The following is a 23,683-nucleotide window of genomic DNA, read 5'->3' on the forward strand; positions in this document are numbered from 1 at the left end:
CTTATAATGATTTTAAACCGTTGTCCAAAATATTTAACCGAGTGTAGTTGAGTATTATATGTCCGTTTTGAAAAGTTCAAATTGCAACATATGAAAAAAAGTTAAATTTTTATTAAATATTTATATTATATAGTATAATATCATAAATTAAAAATAATATCAAATAAAAGTGAAAGAAGAATAATATTTTCTAAATAGATTGTATTAAATTAGTTAGAGAAATATTAGTAAATCTTATAATTAGTTATGGAAATAATACAATCCTAAAATTAGATTTGGAAAGTATCCGGTGTATGTATCCAAACCCATTAATCTATCCAATTTTAAAAGATCCAATTACAAATTTCGGGTAATTTTTTGAAATTGACCCGACCCGGAAGCACTTTTTGTACTTCTCTTTTACTAATATAGGGATAGAGAGATACACCAATGAATGTAAATATGTTATTAGGCTTTTTAAAAATTAATTGGCTCTCTCTTTATTTTTATATATTGAAAAAATAACTCTGTAACACTACCAATTTGATCTAACATGAAGAAATGAAAAGTGACTGACTTGTAATACTAACTGCATTTTTATCAGTTACCAAAGATATTAATTAAAAAAAAAATGAATTTAAGATATATATTATCAGTTAACAATAATAATAAAAATACATATATTTCTGATATTGTACATCAAAATGACTGTTTATTTGTACTCTAACTACATTGTTCGAGAACACAATTATAACAAAAGTAATTAAAAGAAATTTGCGTGATCATTTGTTGATTAACAATGTAAAATATATTGTACCGCAATAAGTTACAAGTTATGTGATAACCTCAGATTTATTACATTAAGTATGTAGTATATATCATACAATATAAAAATAATTCAATTATATAAAATATAATAAATATAATTTTTTTTTATAATGTTATTGATATCAGATAACTTGTACATTCCCATGTTTAGTTACCTTGATAATTAAGTTGGAACCAAATACTTCGCACGAAAAATGTTAAATGAAGATGAGAAATTAAAAAAAAATAATAAGGATATGATTTTCATTTATCTATGTCTATATATGTCAAATATTATTCTATGTATTTATAATGGTAATTCCCTTATATATATATATATATATATATATATATATATTGCAATCTTAGGAGGTTGTATATTTTGGCCATGAATGTTTTGTAGTTTTTAAATGAGTTTTAGCTTTTGGTTTTTGGTTTTTGGCTTTTGGTTTTTAGTTTTTGATTTTTGCTGTAGATTTTAGTTTTTGCAAAATCTTGAATGGTAATTTGTTTAGTTTTTGGTTTTATATGAAAAAAATAAAAGTTAATAATCAATAAGAAAATGTCACGTAATATTGTTAGAAAGCTGAAAAAAAATGGTTTTTAGATTCTATGAAGGAATTGTTAAAATCTGATAAAAACTAGTTTCCCTAAATTTAAGGAAATCACTTTTAGTAAAATCGTGAATGGCAATTTTTTTGGTTTTTTAGAATCAAAAAACAAAAACTAATATAAAAACTGTTGACATTCAAGGCCATAATGGTACGTCATGCTCAAGTTGAAGCTGGAGTTCCACCTCAAGTCAACACAAGTACCTTATAGTTTGATGTAATAAATTTGCTGTAAAATTATGATTATTATCATCAAAATAATTGATTAGTAACATTACTGTTGTAAATTTTGAAGTATTTATTATTAATTAAAATTTACTATTAATAAGAAAATTGACAAAGAACAAATTAATAAAAAGAGAAAAATAAATAAATATTAATTACTTAGTTAAAAACTGTAACACAGTATTTACAAATATCTTATTATATAAAGTTGGGTTTTCAATACTTAATGCACAACACTTTCAATTGTTTCTCGATGGGATCAAACCCTAAGTAAGGTCTTGTGTTGGTATACTTACTCTTTAAACTCAATTTAGGTAAGCGTAAGAACTCTCTTGTGAACGGGTTACATACAACTAATGCATCCTGACTTCCACAATCACGATGACAGATGAATCCACGGAGTGGTGAAGTAACATAAGATGTTTGAATAGTTGGAGTCGTCTTCTGGTGAACTTGGTAATGTAAGGTACAAGAGAGGAGATGTTCTCATGTGGTGGGTGTGGTGAGGAGAAGAAGAAGAGCTTGCTATTATCTTCTAAGGTGAAGAAGAGTAGAGGTGGACGTGTGGTCAAGTAAAACTCGGTGAAGTCAGGATGGTTAAGTATGGATTCCCATAGTTTTGATACGCAACGGAACTAAGGTATGGATTTTGCAGGAGCTCGAGAGAAGATGTTCATTAGGAGATCTATTGGGAGTTCTGTTACACGATTTTTCATGGCGATATCTAAGAGCTTCAAGGTTAGGTATTTGTGGGAGAAGAGAATGTCTTTGGTTGTTCTGATTTTTAGGGTTTTCGCTCTTATTAGAGATGAAGGAATCGGAAAATCGAGTAAATTTGGAAAAATACTCTTTTTAAAAAAAATTAGTTTACATTTTTGAAAATATCCTTTTTTATAAATTATTTTAAATATGTAAAATTATATAATAATAATCAACCAAAATATCTATATTTTATAAATTCAATTGGTAATAATTAAATATTTAAAATTTTACAAAGTTGTTAGATAACTTATGATTTTTAAGGTTTTATCATTCTAAATATTTTGTAAAAATAATAATGAATAACAGCTTTCTATTAATAGTAAGTCAAAGTGTTATTGTCATGGTGTATGATTCATTATTATTGACAACATATAGAAAACAAAAAATTGTATTGATAATATCAGCAAGAACAGTTGAATTGAAAAAAAATTTGTGATATGTTAAGTTGGAAATTTTGCTTAAATAGTTGGATTTTTTTATATGTAAATGATATTTTATTTTTCTCTAAATTAATAATAGAAATTTAGTTTTTTCTCTAGACTTTGAATTTAGTTTTAATTTACTAAAAACAATTCCTTAAATTTAAATATAGACAGAATAATCATCTTATATATAAACTTTTAATTTTAAAAATAAAAGGGGTAATTTCAAAGTATAACTCATAAACAAGGTAGTTTCAAAATAACCCTAAAAATTTGGTTTGAATTTTTTTCTTTTAAAAAAATAAAATAATAGTTGGTTTACGAAGTTTTGGTGTCGAGAACGTAAAAAAATCCAAAATATTTGGGTTACATGTCGGATTACAATTAATTGTGACACCAAGGTTTCATGATATATAGTGATATATGCGGAGAGATTTAATAGAATTGATTGGCCAATTGTCACCAAATAGCACGTATATTTTCGGTTAAGAGTCATAAGAGAACTCCACTGTTAAGCGTGTTAATTATGGAGTAGTTAGGATGAAAAAAATTTCTATTTTTATCTAAATATTAACAAAATTATATATGTGGCAACATCTTTTGTTTTATTTGATATATATTACGATCACGTGAGTTAGTAACTTTGAATTGCAAACTTTAATAATAAGTCTCAAGACTTGCATATGTGTACTTAGGTTAATGTCATTGTATATAAGGCGCAACCTTGAGTCGATTATAAACAATGACATTAACCTAAGTAAACACATAATATATTGTCAAACTAAATACAGACAATATACATATTACAATATATATCCTATTTTCCCCAATAGATATCCGCGGATATCTGGATCCGACAATTTTTCTGTATCTAGTTTGCCAATATATTATATTACAATATATATCCTATATTCGCCAATAATATCCGGTTTTTTTAACGGATATTCGAATCCGGATAATCGGTAGCCACGGATCCGGATCCCAATAGTGTTTCTCTATATCCGACGGATACAGAGCCGGATCTGGATAGTCCCAAAAACCCCGGATATTCGGATCTGTCTCAGGGCTAGGTAGCATTGCCATTGTGTAAAACAAACATCATCATTGTTTTGATTTTTGAATATTGTGATTTTCCAAAAAAAAGAGACATCCCAAAATATTAATATTAATCAAAATTTAACAATTAACATGAAGATCTAGTAACAAAAAATTAAGACAAATGTAAATAAATTTATATGTTTATACTTTATACTAATAGTCAAACCTTACATAATAATAGCTTGGCATGGGACTAAAACTTCAAAACATTTCATTCCCTTTATCAACGGATTTTAACAAAATGACTAATTTACGTGGACCACGTTACTTTCTTAGCTTCAACTTGCCGATAACAAATAAACAAGAGTCACAGCAGAACAGAACACAACGTAAGCAAAAAGACAGAGCAAAATGTCTGTCGTCTTACGTGGAGGCATCACCGGAGGCTTTCTTCACCGTCGTCACAACACTTCATCCGTCATCACAAGAAGAATCACATCCGTCAGAGCCACCGCAGGAGCAGGAGGCATCAATCCAACGGTGGCTGTTAAACGTCCCACGTGGCTACCTGGCCTTGACCCTCCTCCTTATCTTGATGGAAAGTGAGTATCCTTGTTCTTGTTGTCTTGTCTCCATTTGCTACAAAAGCTTCAAATTTGAACCATCTCTTCTTGTGTGTTCTTGAAATATAAAGATTAGCTGGAGATTACGGGTTTGACCCACTTGGGTTAGGAGAGGATCCGGAAAGCTTGAAATGGTATGTTCAAGCTGAGCTTGTTCACTCTCGTTTCGCCATGCTTGGTGTTGCAGGCATACTCTTCACAGATGTAATCACTAATCTTGAACATTCTGAGTCTTTGAAAATGTAGTGAAATATAGCAAAAATATGACTAACTTAAGAGTTTTGTTTGGTTGCTTTAGCTGCTTCGGACCACAGGGATTCGTGATTTACCGGTTTGGTATGAAGCTGGAGCTGTTAAATTTGATTTTGCTAGCACAAAAACACTCATAGTTGTACAGTTTCTACTTATGGGGTAATGAATCAAACTCAATATCTCTGTATTGTTAACCAACAAAAGCTTAGAATGATTCTGTATTGTTTCCACAGGTTTGCTGAGATGAAAAGGTATATGGATTTTGTCTCTCCGGGATCTCAAGCCAAAGAAGAATCTTTCTTCTTTGGAATTCAAGCAGCATTCGAAGGGCTTGAGCCTGGATATCCCGGCGGACCGCTTTTGAACCCGTTAGGCTTGGCTAAGGACATTAAAAATGCTCATGACTGGAAGCTTAAGGAGATCAAGAATGGTAATATATAGACTCATTGGTTTGTTTTGTGCACTTTTAAGCTTTAAGTGTGTGACATGCTTGATCGGTTTTTTTAACAGGTCGTCTAGCGATGATGGCGATGCTCGGGTTCTTCGTTCAAGCCTCTGTGACTCACACTGGCCCTATTGAGAACCTTGTGGAGCATCTCTCAAACCCATGGCATAAAACCATCATTCAAACCCTTTTCACCTCTTCTTAGGTACATTAATTTGTAACGAAAATTCGATTATTCGACAAGTGTATCAATACCTTTATTTCATTTTAAGAATACAACAAATCTGTTCTAACCAACAAATTTAAAAGTTCACTGTTCTCTCTCAATTTAGATACTCTATTTTCCAGTTCCATAACGACATACAAATAGAATAACTCACTTGTTGGATGACTTCTTCCTTGACAAGAACATGAAGACCTTTGGCAACAAAGAGAACCTTTTCTTTTTCTTTTTTGCTTCAGGGGTAACATTACTACTGCTTCCTTGCTCACCAAATGTAAATGAAGTTGGTTTATGTAAAGCCGATTTCGACTTGCTTAAGTTCTCTTTATTTCCCCCCTCGGGGCTCCTATTCCCGTTATCCGACCTCCATTTTCGCAACTCGTGATCCATACCAGCCTTCCCATCTCTAGCTTTCTCGGCTTTTCCCATTGCTTCTTTTAGCTCTATCTTTCTTATAGCTGTTTCTCTTCTCACTTCCTCAAGATTCTCCAAGATTCTTGATTCCTCTTCCTTAGCCACTTCGATTTTGGAGACGATCTCTGCTAGTTTTCTGTTGGCTGCCTCTTCTGCCTCATGTGCTTGTTTGCTTAGCTCATAATATTCCTCCACTGAAATGATTATGCTTCTTGGTGAACTACTAATATCTTCGATTTTGCTAGCAAATTCAGTCTCTTGCAACGCTTTTATCGCGGCTAAGGCCAACTTTTCAGAAGCTCTAGCAGCTTCCATTTCCTTTTTCGCTTTGATTAACTGACTTTCTATTGTAGAGAATCCGGTTTTCGCTTCATCCGAATCTTCCTTCGCCTTTCTCAGCTCCTCTCGAGCCGCTTCAGAAAGTGACTTTGCCTCCTCTGCCTCTCTATTCGCTTCTTGCAACTTCTTGGCTATTTCTGTACATCTCTCCTCTCTTGTTTCTTCACTGTTTCTCTGTTTTGTCTCTGATAAATCCTTCTTCTCCCTTTCGAGTTCGGACTGCAATGATCCAACAATTATCTTCAATGTTTTCGCCTCGGAATTTGCTTTCTCAATGTTTACTTTAACTTCTTCGAGCTCATTCCTCGCGGAATCAACCGCTACTTGTATGTCACTATTGTTTCTCTTTCCCATGTTTGACTCTTTATAAGCCGCTATTTCAGCCCTCAAGTCTTTCTGAAGTGCAGAAGCAGTATGTAGTTTGGTTTTCACATCATCAGCTGCATCAATCTCTTGTCTAAGCTTTTCAATCTGTTCTTCAACCATTTTGAGTTCCTTCTCCTGATTATAAACTTCCTGATCCCGAGCCATGGCTGCTTCAAATTTATTTTCTTGAGCTTCAAGATGAGCTGCATGAGCTGACTCCAATAACTCCTTAGTGGCAATCATCTCTATTGTCAAACCTTCCATCTTTCTCTCAACATCTTTAGCTTCCAAAACTGAATCCTCTGCTCTTTTCGCAACCGAATCTTTTTCCCTCAACAAAGACTCATACTCATTAGACATTACTTGTATCTCTTCTCTTATGGTTCCTAACTCAGAAACCGCGGATAAATGTCTCGCTTTAGCCACCTCGAGCTGCGATTTCGCTGCGACACTCACCTCATCAGCTATCCCTTGCTCCATTTCCTCCACTCGAAGCTTCGCAAGATCAGAGTCTTGTTTTGCTTGTTGCTCCTCTTTCTCAGCCTTCTCTAGCTCTAGTTTTAGTTCCTCGACAACACTCCTTGTCCTCTCAAGCTCCATCACCACCTGCTCCTTCGCCTCTTCTGCTACAACCACTTGTTTCTTGTACTCAGGCATATATTCTTGTATCTTCTCAAGCTCTTGATCCACTGTCTTCTTTCTCTAGAGAAAATCATAAAAAATAAAAAAAAACTAAGAACAGAGCCGGTCCAGAAAAAACCGAACCTAAGAACATATTTGTTATACCTCAATTGTCTGGATTTTATGTGCTTTCCAATCTGTGATCCCACCAAATTTTGAAACTGCTTCTTTAACCGATTCAAACGGTGCAGCGGTATCGATCAAGACAGGACTAGTAGGCGATCCGAAACGCGGTGATACAGAAGATCTCGGATGAATAAAAGCTCTTGGTGAGCCAGGAACTCTAAGACGTGAAAGACCAAGATCTTGAATCCCTCCAGGCAAAACCTTTGCATCTTCGATGTAGTCATCGATTCGAGAATCAAGCGAAAACGAGTCTTGATGATTAATCATGACCTTTGGTGCAATATACACACTTGGAGACTCTGTTTCTTGATTTCCATCCAAAGAATCAAGAAACGGGTTATGTTCCGGTACAAGATTTGGTGTGTCTCCTCCACCATCTTCTTCCAAGTTTAAGAGATCACAAATCGATGAATCGAATATAATACTACCGAAAGGGGTCGAGGTATGGACATTGAGATCATCAGGCTGTAAAGAAAAGTCATTGGAGACTTTGTCATCATCCATCATTATCACGGTTTCTCACAAACGTTACCTGCTTAAATCATTCATTTATACACATTTTCTTATGATCATATCATTAGGTTTAAACAAAAATAACAACAAATGCGATTTTTAACATAGTATACCTTCATAAAACGATCTTTAGATAGATGAGATCACACCAACGTACGATGTGAGAGAGATTGAAGATGAACAATGAGAAGAAAGTTTTCAGAAACGAGACAGAGATTTGAAAAAAAAACAAAACAAAAAAAAAAAGGAATAACGGAGATTAACTACTACTAGGGCGTGGAGGCCACGCCTCTCGTTTCACATCTGAAGGTTCTTTGTTGTTTATTTTTATTATTTTTATTTTTTTATATGATTGATGTCGAATATAAAAAAAAAAGTCATTGAAAACCTAATGTTTATAATTTGATTAATTACCAGATTTTCAGTAAATAAAATTTATGGTTGACCTAAAAAAAAAAGAAATCAGTCAAATTTGAAAAAAAAAAAATTTGCAAATATACTTAAAATTGATAACCTAAATAACAAAAATTACAATTGTAAACTCCGAATATGTTAAATACTTTTGAGTAGTTTGTGAGTTTTCTAATATATTTAGGTTAAATATATATAAGAGAATTTTTGAGAAATAGCCTTTTTGGTATATAATGAGTACGATGGTTTTTTGGTATATTTTACATATTACTGGATATATTAAATCACTAATGTTTTTATTTTTTTTTACATGTTGAGTAATTTTGATGAACTTCAATATATAACCAAAATTTTCTTTTAAAAACAATGTTTAATTGGTTATTGTGAGATAATTCCAGTTAGTTTGGTTCGGTTACTAATGAAAACTGATTTCACATTTGTAAAACCAGATCTAATTGTGGTAAAATCTGGTTAATTTAATTTTTTTAAAATAATATTTAATTAATCGAGAACCGAATCGATCAAACCACAATTCTCAATTAATCAAACTAAATTTCAATTTACCGATCGGTTTATGAACTCATAACCGAAATTGAATCGAACAACCAAAATCTTGGTCCGGTTCGTTTATTTATCCTATTCCTAGCTCCTCTATCTTAAAAATACCCGAATGGAAGAATAATGGCAAATACTTAACCATCCTGTTTTACTTTGCTACGTCTTGTACTTGTCCACCTCTGCTCTTTCTCACCTTAGAAGCTAATGGCAAGTTCTTCTTCTTCTTCTTCTTCTCTTCACCTCACCCTCAGAATCTACATGAGAACGTTTCCTCTCTTGTACCCTTTCGTTATCAAGTTCACCATAAGAACACTTCCACTTATCTTTCATCTTATGTTGATTCACCAGTCATCACTTCGTGGATTCATCTCTCATCGTGACTGGGGAAGTCAAGATACATTGGTTGTTTGTAACCACAGTCACGGGACAGTCCTTACCCTTACCTGAACTGAGTTTGAAGAGTAATAATAATACTGAGACAAGACCTTATCTAGGGTATGATCCGATCGACAAACAGTTGAAAGTGTTGTGCATTAAGTCCGATAATATCACATATCAGTGTGATGAGCATCAAGTTTTAACGTACATTATCCTAAATCTGATGGAATTGAATATGTATTGATGATATGAATTGTTTAGGTATTTATATAAATTTTCTCATATTGATTCTTATGTTTGTACATGATGAAACGTGACAATGGATAAATGATATATTTTGGTAAAAAAAGAAAAAAAAAAAGGGTAAGGACAAAAAATAAATAAAAAATAAAAAAGTAGTGGACAAGACAACTGGAGTGCGGCTGTATTCTTCTACCTTCCACTGTCAGATACAGAATAAAAACTCTTTGTTCTTTGCTTCTTCCATAGAAACTCTCCATTATTTTAATTTATAAACCCACTTTTGTTAATTACTTAGCACAGAATAACTATTAATTAAAATCAATGTTTACTTGTTAATTAACATTAGAATTTTATGTTATGAAGGTGTAAACTCTCTTTATATGGAAAATGCATGCGTTTAATAATAATATTAGTTTAACTAATAAACATTTACTAAATATTCTCTCAAAAAAGTATTAAATAAAAAAAAAGGTTAGAGTTCTATTATAACCTATTCTAGAATAGTAAGATTAATAAATTTAAAATGGATTTTGCTTTAGATAATCTTTATATATGGATTAATTTGAAAGTGTTTAATAACAGTATAAAAACAAATTAATTTTTTTTTTTTTGAATTTTAGAGTGTTATAACCAATTTTAGAATAGCAAGTTTAATAATACAGAGTTAGAGACTATTTAGGGTTGATTTCATTTTAGTCATCATCTTACATGACTTTCACTTATTACAGTACAGACATGTTTTTCTGATTTTGTTGTTATGTTTTGTCGGTGCTTCAATTTATTTTTGAAAAAATTATATAGTTTTTGACCTTCTTATTTTTGGTTTGTCGGTAGAAGAAATAATTCAGTTTGATTAAATTAATAATATATAACATTAACCACATAAGTCATATACTATCAAAATTCTGAACACTGAATTTTTAATTTAATAAGTTTCATTTACATTAGCCAATTCATTAGTCAATTAGTCATTTTTTTTTTTGGTCGAGGAGTCAATTAGTCATGATCATATGAGAGTTACGCAACAACTAAATTGTTTTAAATTATAATTATAATATGGCATACATGAATTAATTTACTTGAAACTCTTTATTTTGCAATATTTTAAGTTTTTAACAATGACTTGTGATTTTGCCATCTCAACAATGACCGACAATTTATATAATTTTTTAATTTTTTTAATTTCATTTTATCAGAATCTTAAATATCATTTGTTTCTTGTTAACATGAAATAATTACTTGAAAATAAGTAATATGGAAGAAAAAAAAATTGTGAACTTCACATTTGTTTTTTAACGGTACCAAAGTAGATAAGACTTATTTTGTACATCTTTTAAAGTTCCATACATTTCTTCTTATAATTTACCAACCACACTAAACTATATATATATATATATATATATATATATATAACTTAATTGTCAAGCAACTATAAATGGAACTTTAAAGAAAATAGAAAAAAGTTTTTTTTTTCAGCTTAATACAAAAAAAGACTGTTGTCTTTCGAACAATAATTCTTACTTTGAAAAATGCATGCATATTGATTATTGTTCGTTTTTTTCTTACAAAATTTCTAAGTAATATGTTTTCTTGACAAATTACTATCAATCTAATATGTTGCTACAAATTACATTGTACTTTCTTGCAAAAAAAAAAACAAAAACTTTCCTAATAATATGTTTTGTTTTCCCTAAAAATTACAATCAATTTGCAAGAATTTACAAACTAAACCAACAAATCTGAATTTAACCAGTAATATAATATATTATTACCACTTATAAGTATCTGAAATTATTATGAAATTTCACTGATTAATTTTGAATTTTTTTGCCACTTTTTTTTTAAAACAATTTTTTACTTATAAAATTACCAAAATTATTACTAACTTTTAATACAAGTGTCATTATCAACAATTTTTCAAACTAATCATATAGTAATCTCCATAATAATTCGATTTCTTTGCCAATTTCAAAACAACATTTTATTTATAATTTTTTTTAAAATTACTTACTTTTAAACAAATTTGTGTCACTTTCTTAAACTAATAATATAGTCTCCCTAATAATTACTATATAATAACGAACGCGTTTTAGTAATAAACCAAAAAAAATAAAATAAAAAAACTCACAAAATCCTCACATTTTGACAAGAGGACTCATCAGAGAGTTTCACACTTTCCTCTTTCTTCCTCTCTTCTCTTCTCCAACACTTCTCAGAGAAAAAACCCAAAAGCTTCTTCTTCTTCATCTCCGTCGTGCTCCTCCACGAAAATGCACGCCAAAACCGATTCCGAGGTAACCAGCATCGCAGCTTCATCACCAACCAGATCTCCACGTCGACCAGTCTACTATGTCCAATCACCGTCACGCGACTCTCACGACGGAGAAAAAACGGCGACTTCGTTTCACTCAACTCCGGTGCTAAGTCCGATGGGATCTCCGCCGCATTCTCAATCCTCTATGGGCCGCCACTCCCGCGAATCCTCCTCCAGCCGATTCTCCGGCTCTCTCAAGCCCGGATCTAGAAAAGTCAACCCTAACGACGGCTCTAAACGGAAAGGTCACGGCGGAGAGAAACAGTGGAAAGAGTGTGCTGTGATTGAAGAAGAAGGTTTGTTAGATGACGGTGATAGAGACGGTGGTGTTCCTCGTCGTTGCTATGTTTTGGCTTTCATCGTTGGTTTCTTCATTCTCTTTGGTCTCTTCTCTTTGATTCTCTACGGTGCTGCTAAACCTCAGAAACCTAAAATCACCGTCAAGGTTAGGAATTCGAATTCGAAACTTCGATTTTTTTCATCAGATCTATGATGTATCTTACTCCCAATTTCGCTAAATTTGAGTTTGAATCTAATAGATCTTTGGAGGAATTGAGAATTTGTAAATTTGTTTAGATCTGAACTGAATTGTTGAAGTTTTTGAATCTTGCAGACTATAACGTTTGAAACGCTTAAGGTCCAAGCTGGTCAAGATGCTGGTGGTGTTGGAACTGATATGATCACAATGAACGCTACTATCAGAATGTTGTATAAGAACACTGGAACATTCTTTGGTGTTCATGTTACTTCATCTCCTATTGATCTTAGTTTCTCCCAGATCAAAATTGGTTCTGGATCGGTAAGTTCATTCTCACTAATTCCATTGTGTATGTGTTAAGTTTCGAATGGACCGACACTTTAGGCTAAATCCCATTGAAACGAGCGGATTCGGAAACTAATTCCATTGAATGTGTTTAGGTTCGAATGGACCGACACTAATATATAAGATACATCTGCTAAATCCGCTCGAAACGAGCAGATTTGTGTATTCGTCTATGTATCTTATATATTAGTGTTGGTTTTGTCGCATTTTCTCGATATGTTTTGTCGATTGTTATGAATCATATGATTTGATTGTGATATGCAGATCAAGAAGTTTTATCAGTCAAGGAAGAGTCATAGTACGGTGGTGGTTCATGTGACGGGAGAGAAGATTCCGTTATACGGAAGTGGTTCGACATTGCTGCCACCAGCACCACCAGCTCCACTTCCCAAACCAAAGAAGAAGAAGAAAGGATCTCCACCTGAGACACCCGAGCCGCCAGCACCACCAGCACCGGTGCCAATGACGCTTAGCTTCATCGTTCGATCACGGGCTTACGTGTTGGGGAAATTAGTGCAGCCAAAGTTCAACAAGAAGGTCGAGTGTGACATCAACTTCGAACACAAGAATCTTAACAAGCATATACCCATCACCAACAATTGTACCGTCACAACAGTTTGAAGAGAGGGAACGAACTGAAAAGAAAAATATTTAGTCGGCGTGAAACGATGTCGTATAGTGTAACGTGATTTTACAGCTCAGCGGGCAGCGTTTTGGGTTGTCGAAGGGCAGCTATGTAGAGGTGCCCGAAGGAAGAGAAGTAAGCATCGTGTCGGTGGCTCTTTTTTAATTTACATGAGTGGTTTATATCTGTGTGTTGAAAAATATATTAATTTTATTATTATGTGAAACATGAGGAATCAAATTTTATTTATTTTTTGTTTCTGTTTTATAAAAATGTTAATTTTTTTTTGACATGTCAAGCAAACAATATACGTACGTTACATGAATTTTTTATTTATTTATATAGTTTTGGCTACTATAACTTAATATCATGCAAAAAAAAAAGTCATTATTGTATCATTATATAAAAGTCAACCCTTTATTCGATTATATAAGAGTTTTAAACTAAAAGCACTAAATTTAAGAAAAAAATAGATATTGTATCATTTGATATAATTTAACAAATTGAAAAAAATATTGCAGAATTTAAACTGTCAAAACTTATTTAGTTAGTTTAGCGCGCTAATCTAGAGTGCTAAATTCCCATATTTTGTTGGTAAACTCTTTTTATCCTCTTGGATTACCAATCAGGAAACAATATTTAAATTAAATTTTGGTTGAGAAAAAAAAACTTATTTCGTTAATACTGCTTCTGTTTCACAAAGAAAGTCACTTTGACACATTTCACAAAAATTGTACATTTATCCCCCTATTTAATAAATGTTTAATAGTTTAATTTATTTCAGATTAAGGGTAAAATTAGTGATAAAATGCATTGAAAAGTTAAATGACTCTATTTGTTAAACAAATATAAAACTATAGAATGACACTCTTGTGAAACAAATAGAGTATAATAAGTATATAGAAACGCGAGAAAATATTATAAAATGGTACGAAACTGGGCTAAACACCTTTAAATAGAGTATAATAAGTACATAGAAACGCGAGAAAATATTATAAAATGGTACGAAACTGGGCTAAACACCTTTGTATCATACTGTATAAAATAATTCTCCCAGTTATGAAAGCAAAATTGAATCTGTTAATGGGATTGTGAGTGTTTGCAGTTGGAATCAAAATTGGGCTAAACTTTAATTTGAAGAATATAAAGACGAATAATAAAAATAACCAAACTATAAGGTCAAAAACAAAGATAAAGCAAAATATTAAGGACCCGATCATAAATACAAATCTTAAAGAGTTTCCAAATTCAGAAGCCATTTCCGTCTCCTTCTCTTCTCTTCTCTTCTCTTACCTTCTCTCTCTGTCTCTACAAAGTTCATCAATGGCTCTTCCTCACCATTTAGATCCACACCTTCAAGATTCCAAGAATTTCAGGTAACAATCTCTTCTCTTTCGCTTTCTTCAGGTCTCTCTGTGATAAAAAGCCCTAATTTTTCCTGTAAATTTTGAAAAATCGAAAACCCTAATTTTGCCAATTTGCTCTGTTTTCAGGGATTTTTGCGGAATCGACGGTCAGATTTCGCCGGAGTTAGGGTTTGACAGCTCTGCAAACCTCCACGACCAATCTCAGCATCCTCCATATATTCCTCCTTGTAAGTCTCATCTCTTTGTATCGAAGTCTTACACTTTTAAGATTTGGGGATTTTGGGAATTTAAAGGTTTGATTTTTATTGTGTTTGTAGTTCATGTTGCTGGTTTTGCACCTGGACCTGTTGTTCAGATTGATGGGTCTGATGGTGGTAATGGTAATAATGGTAATGGTGCTGACTTTGAGTGGAACTATGGTCTTGGTCTTGAACCAAGACGTGAGAGGTTAAAGGAACAGGATTTTTTGGAGAACAATTCTCAGATATCTTCGATTGATTTTTGGCAAGCTCGTTCTGTGTCAACAGGATTGGGTCTTTCCCTTGATAATGCTCGTATAGCTTCTTCTGATGGTTCGGGTTTGTTGGCTCTTGTTGGAGACGATATTGATCGGGAGTTACAGCGGCAGGATGCAGATATCGATAGGTTTATCAAGATTCAGGTATATAAACTTGACATTTGGTTGATGTTCTTATGATGTTTTGTTATTGGAAACCCGCTCGAGGATGAGCTGAGCTTCTCATTCTGTTTGATTTTTGGTTTTTGTTTCTATGTGTTTTTTGATTCTTTGTATCTTGGATAGGGGGATCAGTTGCGGCATGCTATTCTCGATAAGATCCAGAGGGGTCAACATAAAACGGTGTCACTCGTGGAGGAAAGAGTTGTTCAGAAACTCCGTGAGAAAGATGAGGAACTAGAGACAATAAACCGAAAGAACAAGGAACTCGAGGTGCGAATGGAACAGCTGACAATGGAAGCCGAGGCATGGCAACAACGTGCAAAGTACAACGAGAACATGATCGCTGCCCTCAACTACAATCTTGAGCGAGCTCAAGGTCGGCCAAGAGACAGCATTGAAGGATGTGGAGATAGTGAAGTGGACGACACAGCTTCTTGCTTCAATGGCAGAAACAACAACAGCAACAATAACGCAAAGCCGATGATGATGTGCAGGTTTTGTGGAGTGAGAGAAGTGTGTATGTTGTTGTTGCCATGTAAGCATATGTGTCTGTGTAAGGAGTGTGAGAGGAAGCTTAGCTCTTGTCCTTTGTGTCAATCTTCTAAGTTTCTAGGTATGGAAGTATACATGTGATTGTTATTTGACCGAACTAATGTCTAATTAGTTAACGAACAAACTCTATTTGTAATTTTCTTGCCTTTTTAATGTTTGTTAATATCATCGGATTGGTAAGTTTAAAACCAGGTTGACTTATTAATCAGCTAGACCATGCTGATTTTGAATCAATTTTGATTCATTCCATTGTTGAGTTCAACAGAATACAATGTTTGATTGTGTTGAAACTGAAATCTAATCAAATATCGGAACCGCAAAAAACCTTCTGATTCGAACGAAATTCGAGTTCCGCAAATAGGTGTTCCAAACGGTAAATCCGTGACGATTTCTTTAGGTTTATTCTGAATTTTTTTGAAATCTGAATGACTCTGAACCAACTTGATAAAGATATGATTTAGTTTGGTAGCTACGGAACGGGTCACAAATATGCAAATTGGAAGTGAATACATGAGACTAGCTTGCTAGGTTGAATAGCCCATTACAAAAGGGTTCTAAATGCTGCAACCGTAATACAAAATAAACTAAATATGTTTATAAACATGAGACTCTTCAACCTAAATCTCATGTTAAAGCATAAAAATAAACTATGTAACACCCAACTCGTATTTCTTTAATCTTAGTGTAAGCAAAAGACACATCAGGACAAGATCCAACATCCCAAACCCCTTGCGTTGAAGAGTCCAAAAACCTTCTCGACCATAGTCATGAAATGTTTTATATTAAATTAATTTATGTAAAATTTTTAGGATAATTCTCCAAAATAACACTAAAGTGACTTTTTTCTTCTATATATACCATATCTATTTTTTTTTCCTCAAAGTAACCACTAAAAAAAAAATTTCTTAAAAATACCTGAAAACTGAAACTTACCTTTAAACGTTCAAAACTAAATCATGATCCCCAAACCATAAAAACTAAATCTTAAACCCATAATACGTACTAAACGCAAAATTCAAAATTTTAAATTACAATAAACCCTAATTTTTAGTGTTTATGGTCTTTTTGGACTAAAATTTTTGCAGTTGTAACTTTGAGAAAAACAAAATTAGTAATAGTGCTTTAGTTTGATGATATTTTAGGGCATCTCTTAAAATTTAATATGCATTATATATTGATTCAATAACATATATCAAACAAAAAAATTAATACCATGAGGTGAAAATATAATTTCTTACAATGTAAATATTGTTCTCTATTATTATTACTTGTCAATAATATAGAGAATCATTACACTTGTTGTAAGGTTTTACTATTTATATATTGTTTTATATTATATATGTTTATGAATTAAAACATTGGTATACCAACTACCGTATGTATCTCGTTAATGTTGTGGTAAGAACGTATGAATTTTTTAAAGTAAAGTGTCGAGATGATTATTTGTGAAGTTTCACCTAATCATGCCTTACAAAGTAACGACAAAGAGAAAAGGATCTGCAAAAGAGATGTTTGCTTTTTCTTTAGATAATACAAAGATAAATATATCCAAATAACCATTACCAAAAATAAGATTTAAAAGAAAAAGAACAGACCACAAAATTATTTTGAGTCCTACTCCTAACTAACAGTTTACTGTTCAAAATAAAATTTTCCGATCTAGCTAACATATAATCGATTTTTCGAGTCCATAATGCCTGTTTAGAATGTTATATATATAACATTATAACTATACAAAGTCTACTTAGCTTTGTAAGGTTACATGTAAAAGCTTTTTATTTTATAATGAAAGTTTATATATGTAGAAATTGTGGGAGAGAATAAATATATATTCTGGATATTCTTTTATTTAAAGATATATCTTTTGAAAAACTTTTGGACTTCTATTTCGTAAAGATATGAATCTTTATAATTTGTCATGATTTTTCAAATCAAAGATGCTTTAGATTAACATACTCTATTAATCATGATATTTACTCTTAAGTTTTTTAATCATATTAAGAAAGTGTGATGGCTTTGTCTTTGGTGAATTTTATCCAAAAATAATAATACAGTTAACTAATATCAAAAATAGTACAAAAAACAATTATCAACTAATTAAGATTAAAATTTTCTAAAACATCCCCATTCACACTTTACGTGGGTTAAAGTTCAAGAAAACAAAACTGATACTAGTAATTCAATTAAAAATATATATCTATGAATATACCATTAATAACTATATTCATCATACACATGAATCTAATCTACCTAATGATACTATATAATCACTTAAAAGAAAAGTAGTTCATGAGTTGAATGATAGCTCAAAGTTAAAGACAACTTTCTCATTTTCATTTCAATCATTCTTTTGCATATTCAAATTTTGTAAAAGCTGCTCTTTCTCTTCGATTCCCTTTTTTTTTCAGAGAACAAATTATATTTCTCTTCTTTCTTTTCTTATATTTTTTCATATTAGTTGAAAAAATCATATTTTGAACCAAATTGTTTATAAACCAAATATATACTAGTAATCTAGTATATATATAGTGGTGTAAAAGCAAAATGAAATTATAAATGACGCAACATTAAATTTGCATAGGTTATTATAATTATGATGAATATTTATAAGAACATCATTTAAATTTATAATCTTTCAAATTTAGTTCTTATAAGTATTCATCATAGTTATAATAGCCTATGCAAATTTAAATGTTGCATCATTTATAAACTCATTTTGCTTTTACACCACTATATATATACTAGATTACTAGTATATATTTTTAGTTTTTGTTCCTTTGTTCTCATGATTTGGGTCATTCGAAGAAGAATGTGGCCTTCATCATCCTCGTCAAAACAAAAATCTAAATGGTTCTTTTATTCTAGCTTTCAATGTTCTCTATACTAAAAGATCTCCCCATACCAACCACGATTGCCACCAACAAGCACTTCTTGAAAAATTTGTAGATCGCACTTACGAAGACGCATAAATTTTGTATTAGAACAACTAAGGAATATTAATTTGAGGTTCCAACAAAATACATTTCCTATTAAACATATTAATAACATTTCGAGATTGGTAAAAGATAAACATATTAGGGTTTACCTTTATTGTAGTTAGTTTTATGCAAAAAAAAAAAAACTTAATGAACTTGTTTTAAGCTCAATTCTATCACAATCTCTTTACTAAAATATCATTTTTTGTTTTGCTTTAAAACCTCACTACTTGATCAAAACTTTTTCAATTATTGGCACCCGTTTATCTCGCTCGTACGTTGTGATAGACTGATAGTTGTATATATATCATTTACGTCGGAACATGACTACATGAGTATTAACTTATTTAAGGATTGAGGTGAGAAAAAGTGAAAAAAAAATAAAGTTAGTTCAAGTGGAGAATCAAATTAAAGAGTTATCTGTTTTTGTCGCTTTTATGCAAACATTTGTGCATATATATAAAGTTTCTTCAGTTTGTCTTATTCATTATAAACAATATGCCTTTCTCGAAATAGTGCATATAACCTTCTCTATACCATTTGTTACTTAGGACTAAGAGATATATATCTTTCAGAATTTAACAAGGACAGGAAATAACTTTGATACTACGAAAATATCTGTATAGTTAAACAAAGATTTTTTGTTTCTTCTGTTCTAGTACTAGAAGCATTTGTTTTGAAGGCGACGATTATCGCGGTTTTAGTACTGGATGTAACAAAGTTGGTCTGTTTTGCGGATTGTCAAGAACTTATGTTTTTTTCAATGTCGATGGATATGCAAACGAGCTCAACGGTATCTTGATGGATATCAAAGAGCTTAGTATATATCAATATTTTCTCTATTTCGTTTCATTATATATTGTCTGTAAAAAATTTTGAAGCAGATTTTTTAGCAAAAACAACACTATTTTCTTGTAATTTCTCCTCCTTCAATGCTAACCTAATATAAATATTGCTTCACAAAAGAAAAGGAAAAAAAGTAAAAGAGAAAGATCATAATAGAAATTGTATTCAAAGACTACATTAAGAGATATCAATTTTTCATACTCAAACCGATAAAAGTGGTACTAGCTAGTAGTACGTTCTTTTGTACCAAAGTGGTAGTAGTACGTTAAATGTTAAATGTAATAGATTTGTATCAAACAAAAATAAAAGAGTATAAAAACTTTCACATTAACATAAATCTTTAGCCTTTTAACCACTCCTCTCTATACTCACAAAAAATGATCATACAAAACCGACAAAATTTGTGTTACCGATTCTATACTACTGCCTCGTCTTATACCAAATGGTTATATAGGAAGTGAAATGTTAGCAATCAAACTCATAAAACTTTTAATAAAAATATTATGTGAGGATAAACTTGCATTGTCAAGTCATACCAAAAAAAAAAAACTTGCATTGTCAAGATCAGAATATCGTAGAGTTTCAAAAAAATTTCGGGGGTGCAGATACACTATATGACTTTCTTACATACGTAATTAAGACATATAATTCTGAAAACTTGATATATATATATGATGGACCTACGAAAAAATAAAGCCTATAATAATTTAGCATTAAAAGAATATATGAAAAGACCAAAGGAAAAAATTGGATTATTGGATTTGGATGTCTTTTTTGTATGAAAGGAATAAAGGAGAACTTTTTCACATTTTTGCATGGAAAAAAAAAAGACATTCCATTTTCAAAAAAAAACATCCACTACTAGATTCCTTACAACTTATGTGACCCAATTTTATATAAAAAAAAAAAAAATCTTTTTCATCTTTTATTTTATAGAATGGTCCTACTCCAACCAAGTCATCTTTTAAGTAATCTTTTGTTTTGCTTTTTTGAAAATTCGTTCCTAGATTTTTAAAAAGATTGATATGCAAAAAGAGCATAATGTAAAAAATAAACTAAACTAGATGGAGTAGAAACTTCCGTACCAACCGCGGCCTCAATACCATTATACCAACTCATACTTTAATTTGGAGGTATTGAATAGTGAAGGAGATTTGTATAGTTGTATCAGTGATCTATGAGGAGGTTTGTATAGTTGTCTACTTGTCTCTAGCTAGAGTAAATATTAACACTCTCAGATATAAAAACTAATTCTCATTAAAGTTCCCAAAATATGTACAACAGTATTTATATGTACACATGTATACAAGATAAGAAATAAGCTAAAGGAGACTTATATCTCATCTTACTATACACATATATGTTAATAGTGAAATTTCAAGCATCGGTCTCTTATCACATACGTTAGATAGTACTCGGTTATACACTAAGGTCACCATTATTGGTGGTATCTTAAGTCATATCTTATCTTAAGATTTGCTTGTTATATAAGAGCATATTTTAGCAAATCTTAAGTTAAGATATGGCTTAAGATATCATCGGTGGTCTAATGGTCCATTCTTATCAAGTTAGCTATATATATTGATCATTTAGTGCTTTGTCGACAAAGATAAAAGAGCATTTTGTTGGAACTTATATATAAAAGGAGTTTGTTCACACAACTCATCATCAAAATTTCTTCTTATAAAACTGTAAGAGCCTCAAGAGTATAGAATACAATATTAGTTCGTAGATTTAGTTCTTTCATATTATGTGAAATTTATTGAGTTAACTATAAAGATATTACTAGTCCCTTCTGTGTTTCAATCTCGTTTCTTACTAGATCTAGCTATTGTTTCGTTTTTAATCTTTTTCTTTGTCAACAATACTAGCAGATTAGCTCAAACGAGCCAATTGATACAATTGTTTACGTTTCGTTTTTAATCGTATAATATATTTTTTCGTCGCATTTTTTACATAAGTGATCTCAAGATTGATCTTTACACATAATAATAACAATAATAATAGCTATTATTATTATTATTATTATTATTATTATTATTATTATTATTATTATTATTATTATTATTATTATTATTATTATTATTATTATTATTATTATTATTATTATTATTTTACCAACGTACATATGTGTATGAAATGTATATGTACCTATACACATTTACACATACATACATACGAAATGTTGAAAGGAACACATGCATGTTTACATTTACTGTGAAACTTTTTTAGGAAAAAAAAAAGAAATAAACGAGGAAAGTATAATGCAAAGACAAAACGAAGAAGAACATGTCCTTGTCTTAAGATAAAACACAGAGAGAATCAAACTCCTCGTGAAACCAATTTAATAAGCTTCTCGTGACTGACCACTTCTTCTTCTTCTTCTTCTTATTTCTTCTTCGTCCTCCACATCGATCTCTCATTATCATCTCTGTCCTTTTCTATCTTCCTTTGACCTCATTTTGTTGACCCAATCTCTATCTTGCTAGCCCTTTGTCTTAAACTTTTTCACATGTTTCTTTACATTTTTAATTTTCATATAGCAAATCAAAACCACTTGATCTGACAAGTGACAACAAATGATTCATGCATGCATGGTCTAGTATGTATACGTGTGTAAATGTAATATTGTTAGTTTATATTTGCATAGTTGTTGTTACTTGGAAGTTGGAGCCAAATAGGCTCTGCGATCATGGACCTTGGACGAGTCTTGCTGTGTCTTTGAACCCTATGTTAGATAAATAAGATCTTAACAATTCTAAGTTTAAGATACTTGTTAAGATCACACCAATAATGTTGCCGTAAGCTACATAGAAAGTATTAGTTTTACGATTCATGCAAGATAAATCTAGATAAGCTTAGAATTTCATATATCTAAGATCAAATGCATGGATCATTCTAAGGTTAATTTAAATTTGATAAATCCATGAATCAAGTGTGTAAAACAAATAAATGTATCCATCTCATAATTAATTTTTGTTAACATAAAAATGATTCTTAATTTTAACACCAAAAACCTCATTTATATATATAATGAACTGACCAGAAAATAAATTTTGCTTTAGGAGAACTAATAGGAAACCGATAAATCATATATAAAAATTGATTCATTGGTTTGGTTGTATGAATTAATCAAATCATGCATAATTACTTCTTACAAATTGTATTAAAGAAGCTAAATTGTATGGAAATGGGTAAATTAATCATATAATGAACTGACAAGAAAATAAAATTTGCTTTAGGAGAACCAATAGGAAACCGATAAATCATATATAAAAAATTGATTCATTGGTTTGGCTGTATGAATTTATCAAATCATGCATAATTACTTCTTACAAATTGTACTAAAGAAGCTAAATTGTATGGAAATGGATAAATCGTACAAAAATGTGATCCACTGGTCTCACTGTATGCATAATTACTTCTTTAAAAAGTCTACTAATTAAAGAAGCTAAAATTGTATATCAAGAGTTATAGGTAACACAATATCCAAAAATAAGACATAACTTGTTTGGTTAGAGAACCTATTAATTTAAGCAAAGCAGGTTCATAAACTCATGCCAGTGAAATGTGTTTTGGTAATGAGACAAAAGAAGAAAGCAAATAAGAAGAGACACGAGAGAGAACCTTGTAAGGGTACCCACCTCTTGTCGTATATACCACAGGATTTTTGATTCTTAATGTATATTAATTACATAAATAATTAACTTAAAAAATATATATATTACAAAACGATCTGAGCATCTTGGTGCAAAAAATAAAATAAAAAGAAATGAGTGTTGATTAAAAAAGAACTTTTTGGGGTTGCAGATGTTTCCTTTTATCCTTATTCGTTCTGTGGTCTCTCTTGGAAATTCACGTGTCTTCTTGGGTTTTTAGACTTATAGTTTCACGCAATTCGATTTGTATTTTTCTCTTTGTTTTTTTCCTTCACGTTCTAATATTGATAACAGAGAGATACAATAATTATATTCTTTTTTAGTTTATATTCGCTTTTTTAGAAGATGTGATGATGAAATAAGAAGCTATTCGTGGTATTTAAACTTCAGTTCACTTTAGAAAATTAATTAGAATAGAAACTTCTAG

The 23,683-nt window shown here is 31.2% G+C and overlaps 4 protein-coding genes across 5 annotated transcripts; 3 read left to right on the plus strand and 1 right to left on the minus strand.

The window, feature by feature from the left end:
* Nucleotides 1-4,207: 4,207 nt before the first annotated feature.
* Nucleotides 4,208-5,465, plus strand: LOC17900383 (photosystem I chlorophyll a/b-binding protein 5, chloroplastic). The gene is made up of 5 exons (XM_006305477.2): nucleotides 4,208-4,446; nucleotides 4,539-4,671; nucleotides 4,766-4,878; nucleotides 4,953-5,149; nucleotides 5,230-5,465. Exons 1-5 carry the CDS (start codon nucleotides 4,256-4,258, stop codon nucleotides 5,367-5,369), a joined length of 774 nt encoding a protein of 257 aa, XP_006305539.1. The 5' UTR covers nucleotides 4,208-4,255; the 3' UTR covers nucleotides 5,370-5,465.
* LOC17896897 (protein WEAK CHLOROPLAST MOVEMENT UNDER BLUE LIGHT-like 2) lies at nucleotides 5,397-8,024 on the minus strand. Its single transcript, XM_006304694.2, has 3 exons — nucleotides 7,940-8,024; nucleotides 7,293-7,845; nucleotides 5,397-7,208 (listed from the first exon to the last, which is right to left on the minus strand). The coding sequence occupies exons 2-3, from the start codon at nucleotides 7,818-7,820 to the stop codon at nucleotides 5,541-5,543; spliced, it is 2,196 nt and encodes a 731-aa protein (XP_006304756.1). The 5' UTR covers nucleotides 7,821-7,845; nucleotides 7,940-8,024; the 3' UTR covers nucleotides 5,397-5,540.
* A 3,540-nt stretch (nucleotides 8,025-11,564) lies between these two features.
* Nucleotides 11,565-13,433, plus strand: LOC17898706. Its single transcript, XM_006304935.2, has 3 exons — nucleotides 11,565-12,175; nucleotides 12,344-12,529; nucleotides 12,818-13,433. Exons 1-3 carry the CDS (start codon nucleotides 11,687-11,689, stop codon nucleotides 13,172-13,174), a joined length of 1,032 nt encoding a protein of 343 aa, XP_006304997.2. The 5' UTR covers nucleotides 11,565-11,686; the 3' UTR covers nucleotides 13,175-13,433.
* A 1,012-nt stretch (nucleotides 13,434-14,445) lies between these two features.
* LOC17900936 (probable BOI-related E3 ubiquitin-protein ligase 2) lies at nucleotides 14,446-15,960 on the plus strand. 2 transcript variants are annotated; one of them, XM_006305117.2, is made up of 4 exons: nucleotides 14,446-14,554; nucleotides 14,672-14,772; nucleotides 14,863-15,206; nucleotides 15,348-15,960. In XM_006305117.2, the coding sequence occupies exons 1-4, from the start codon at nucleotides 14,502-14,504 to the stop codon at nucleotides 15,855-15,857; spliced, it is 1,008 nt and encodes a 335-aa protein (XP_006305179.2). In that variant the 5' UTR covers nucleotides 14,446-14,501; the 3' UTR covers nucleotides 15,858-15,960. The 2 variants fall into 2 exon arrangements, with proteins under 2 accessions (XP_006305179.2, XP_023645236.1); XM_023789468.1 differs by having other exon boundaries at nucleotides 15,357-15,960.
* Nucleotides 15,961-23,683: the final 7,723 nt, after the last annotated feature.

Source organism: Capsella rubella, unplaced genomic scaffold (genome assembly GCF_000375325.1).
Source record: "Capsella rubella cultivar Monte Gargano unplaced genomic scaffold, Caprub1_0 scaffold_1, whole genome shotgun sequence".
NCBI lineage: Eukaryota > Viridiplantae > Streptophyta > Magnoliopsida > Brassicales > Brassicaceae > Capsella > Capsella rubella.

What these genes read in the sequence shown, in the direction of transcription:
- LOC17900383 (XM_006305477.2), top strand. Translation starts at nt 4,256, where the DNA reads ATGTCTGTCGTCTTACGTGGAGGCATCACCGGAGGCTTTCTTCACCGT. An exon ending in CCTCCTTATCTTGATGGAAA is followed by an intron (nt 4,447 to 4,538) that starts GTGAGTATCCTT and finishes TGAAATATAAAG; the next exon opens with ATTAGCTGGAGATTACGGGT. An exon ending in CAGGCATACTCTTCACAGAT is followed by an intron (nt 4,672 to 4,765) that starts GTAATCACTAAT and finishes TGGTTGCTTTAG; the next exon opens with CTGCTTCGGACCACAGGGAT.
- LOC17896897 (XM_006304694.2), bottom strand. Translation starts at nt 7,820, where the DNA reads ATGATGGATGATGACAAAGTCTCCAATGACTTTTCTTTACAGCCTGAT. An exon ending in ATAAAATCCAGACAATTGAG is followed by an intron (nt 7,209 to 7,292) that starts GTATAACAAATA and finishes GATTTTCTCTAG; the next exon opens with AGAAAGAAGACAGTGGATCA.
- LOC17898706 (XM_006304935.2), top strand. Translation starts at nt 11,687, where the DNA reads ATGCACGCCAAAACCGATTCCGAGGTAACCAGCATCGCAGCTTCATCA. An exon ending in AACCTAAAATCACCGTCAAG is followed by an intron (nt 12,176 to 12,343) that starts GTTAGGAATTCG and finishes TGAATCTTGCAG; the next exon opens with ACTATAACGTTTGAAACGCT. An exon ending in TCAAAATTGGTTCTGGATCG is followed by an intron (nt 12,530 to 12,817) that starts GTAAGTTCATTC and finishes TGTGATATGCAG; the next exon opens with ATCAAGAAGTTTTATCAGTC.
- LOC17900936 (XM_006305117.2), top strand. Translation starts at nt 14,502, where the DNA reads ATGGCTCTTCCTCACCATTTAGATCCACACCTTCAAGATTCCAAGAAT. An exon ending in TCCTCCATATATTCCTCCTT is followed by an intron (nt 14,773 to 14,862) that starts GTAAGTCTCATC and finishes TTGTGTTTGTAG; the next exon opens with TTCATGTTGCTGGTTTTGCA. An exon ending in ATAGGTTTATCAAGATTCAG is followed by an intron (nt 15,207 to 15,347) that starts GTATATAAACTT and finishes TATCTTGGATAG; the next exon opens with GGGGATCAGTTGCGGCATGC.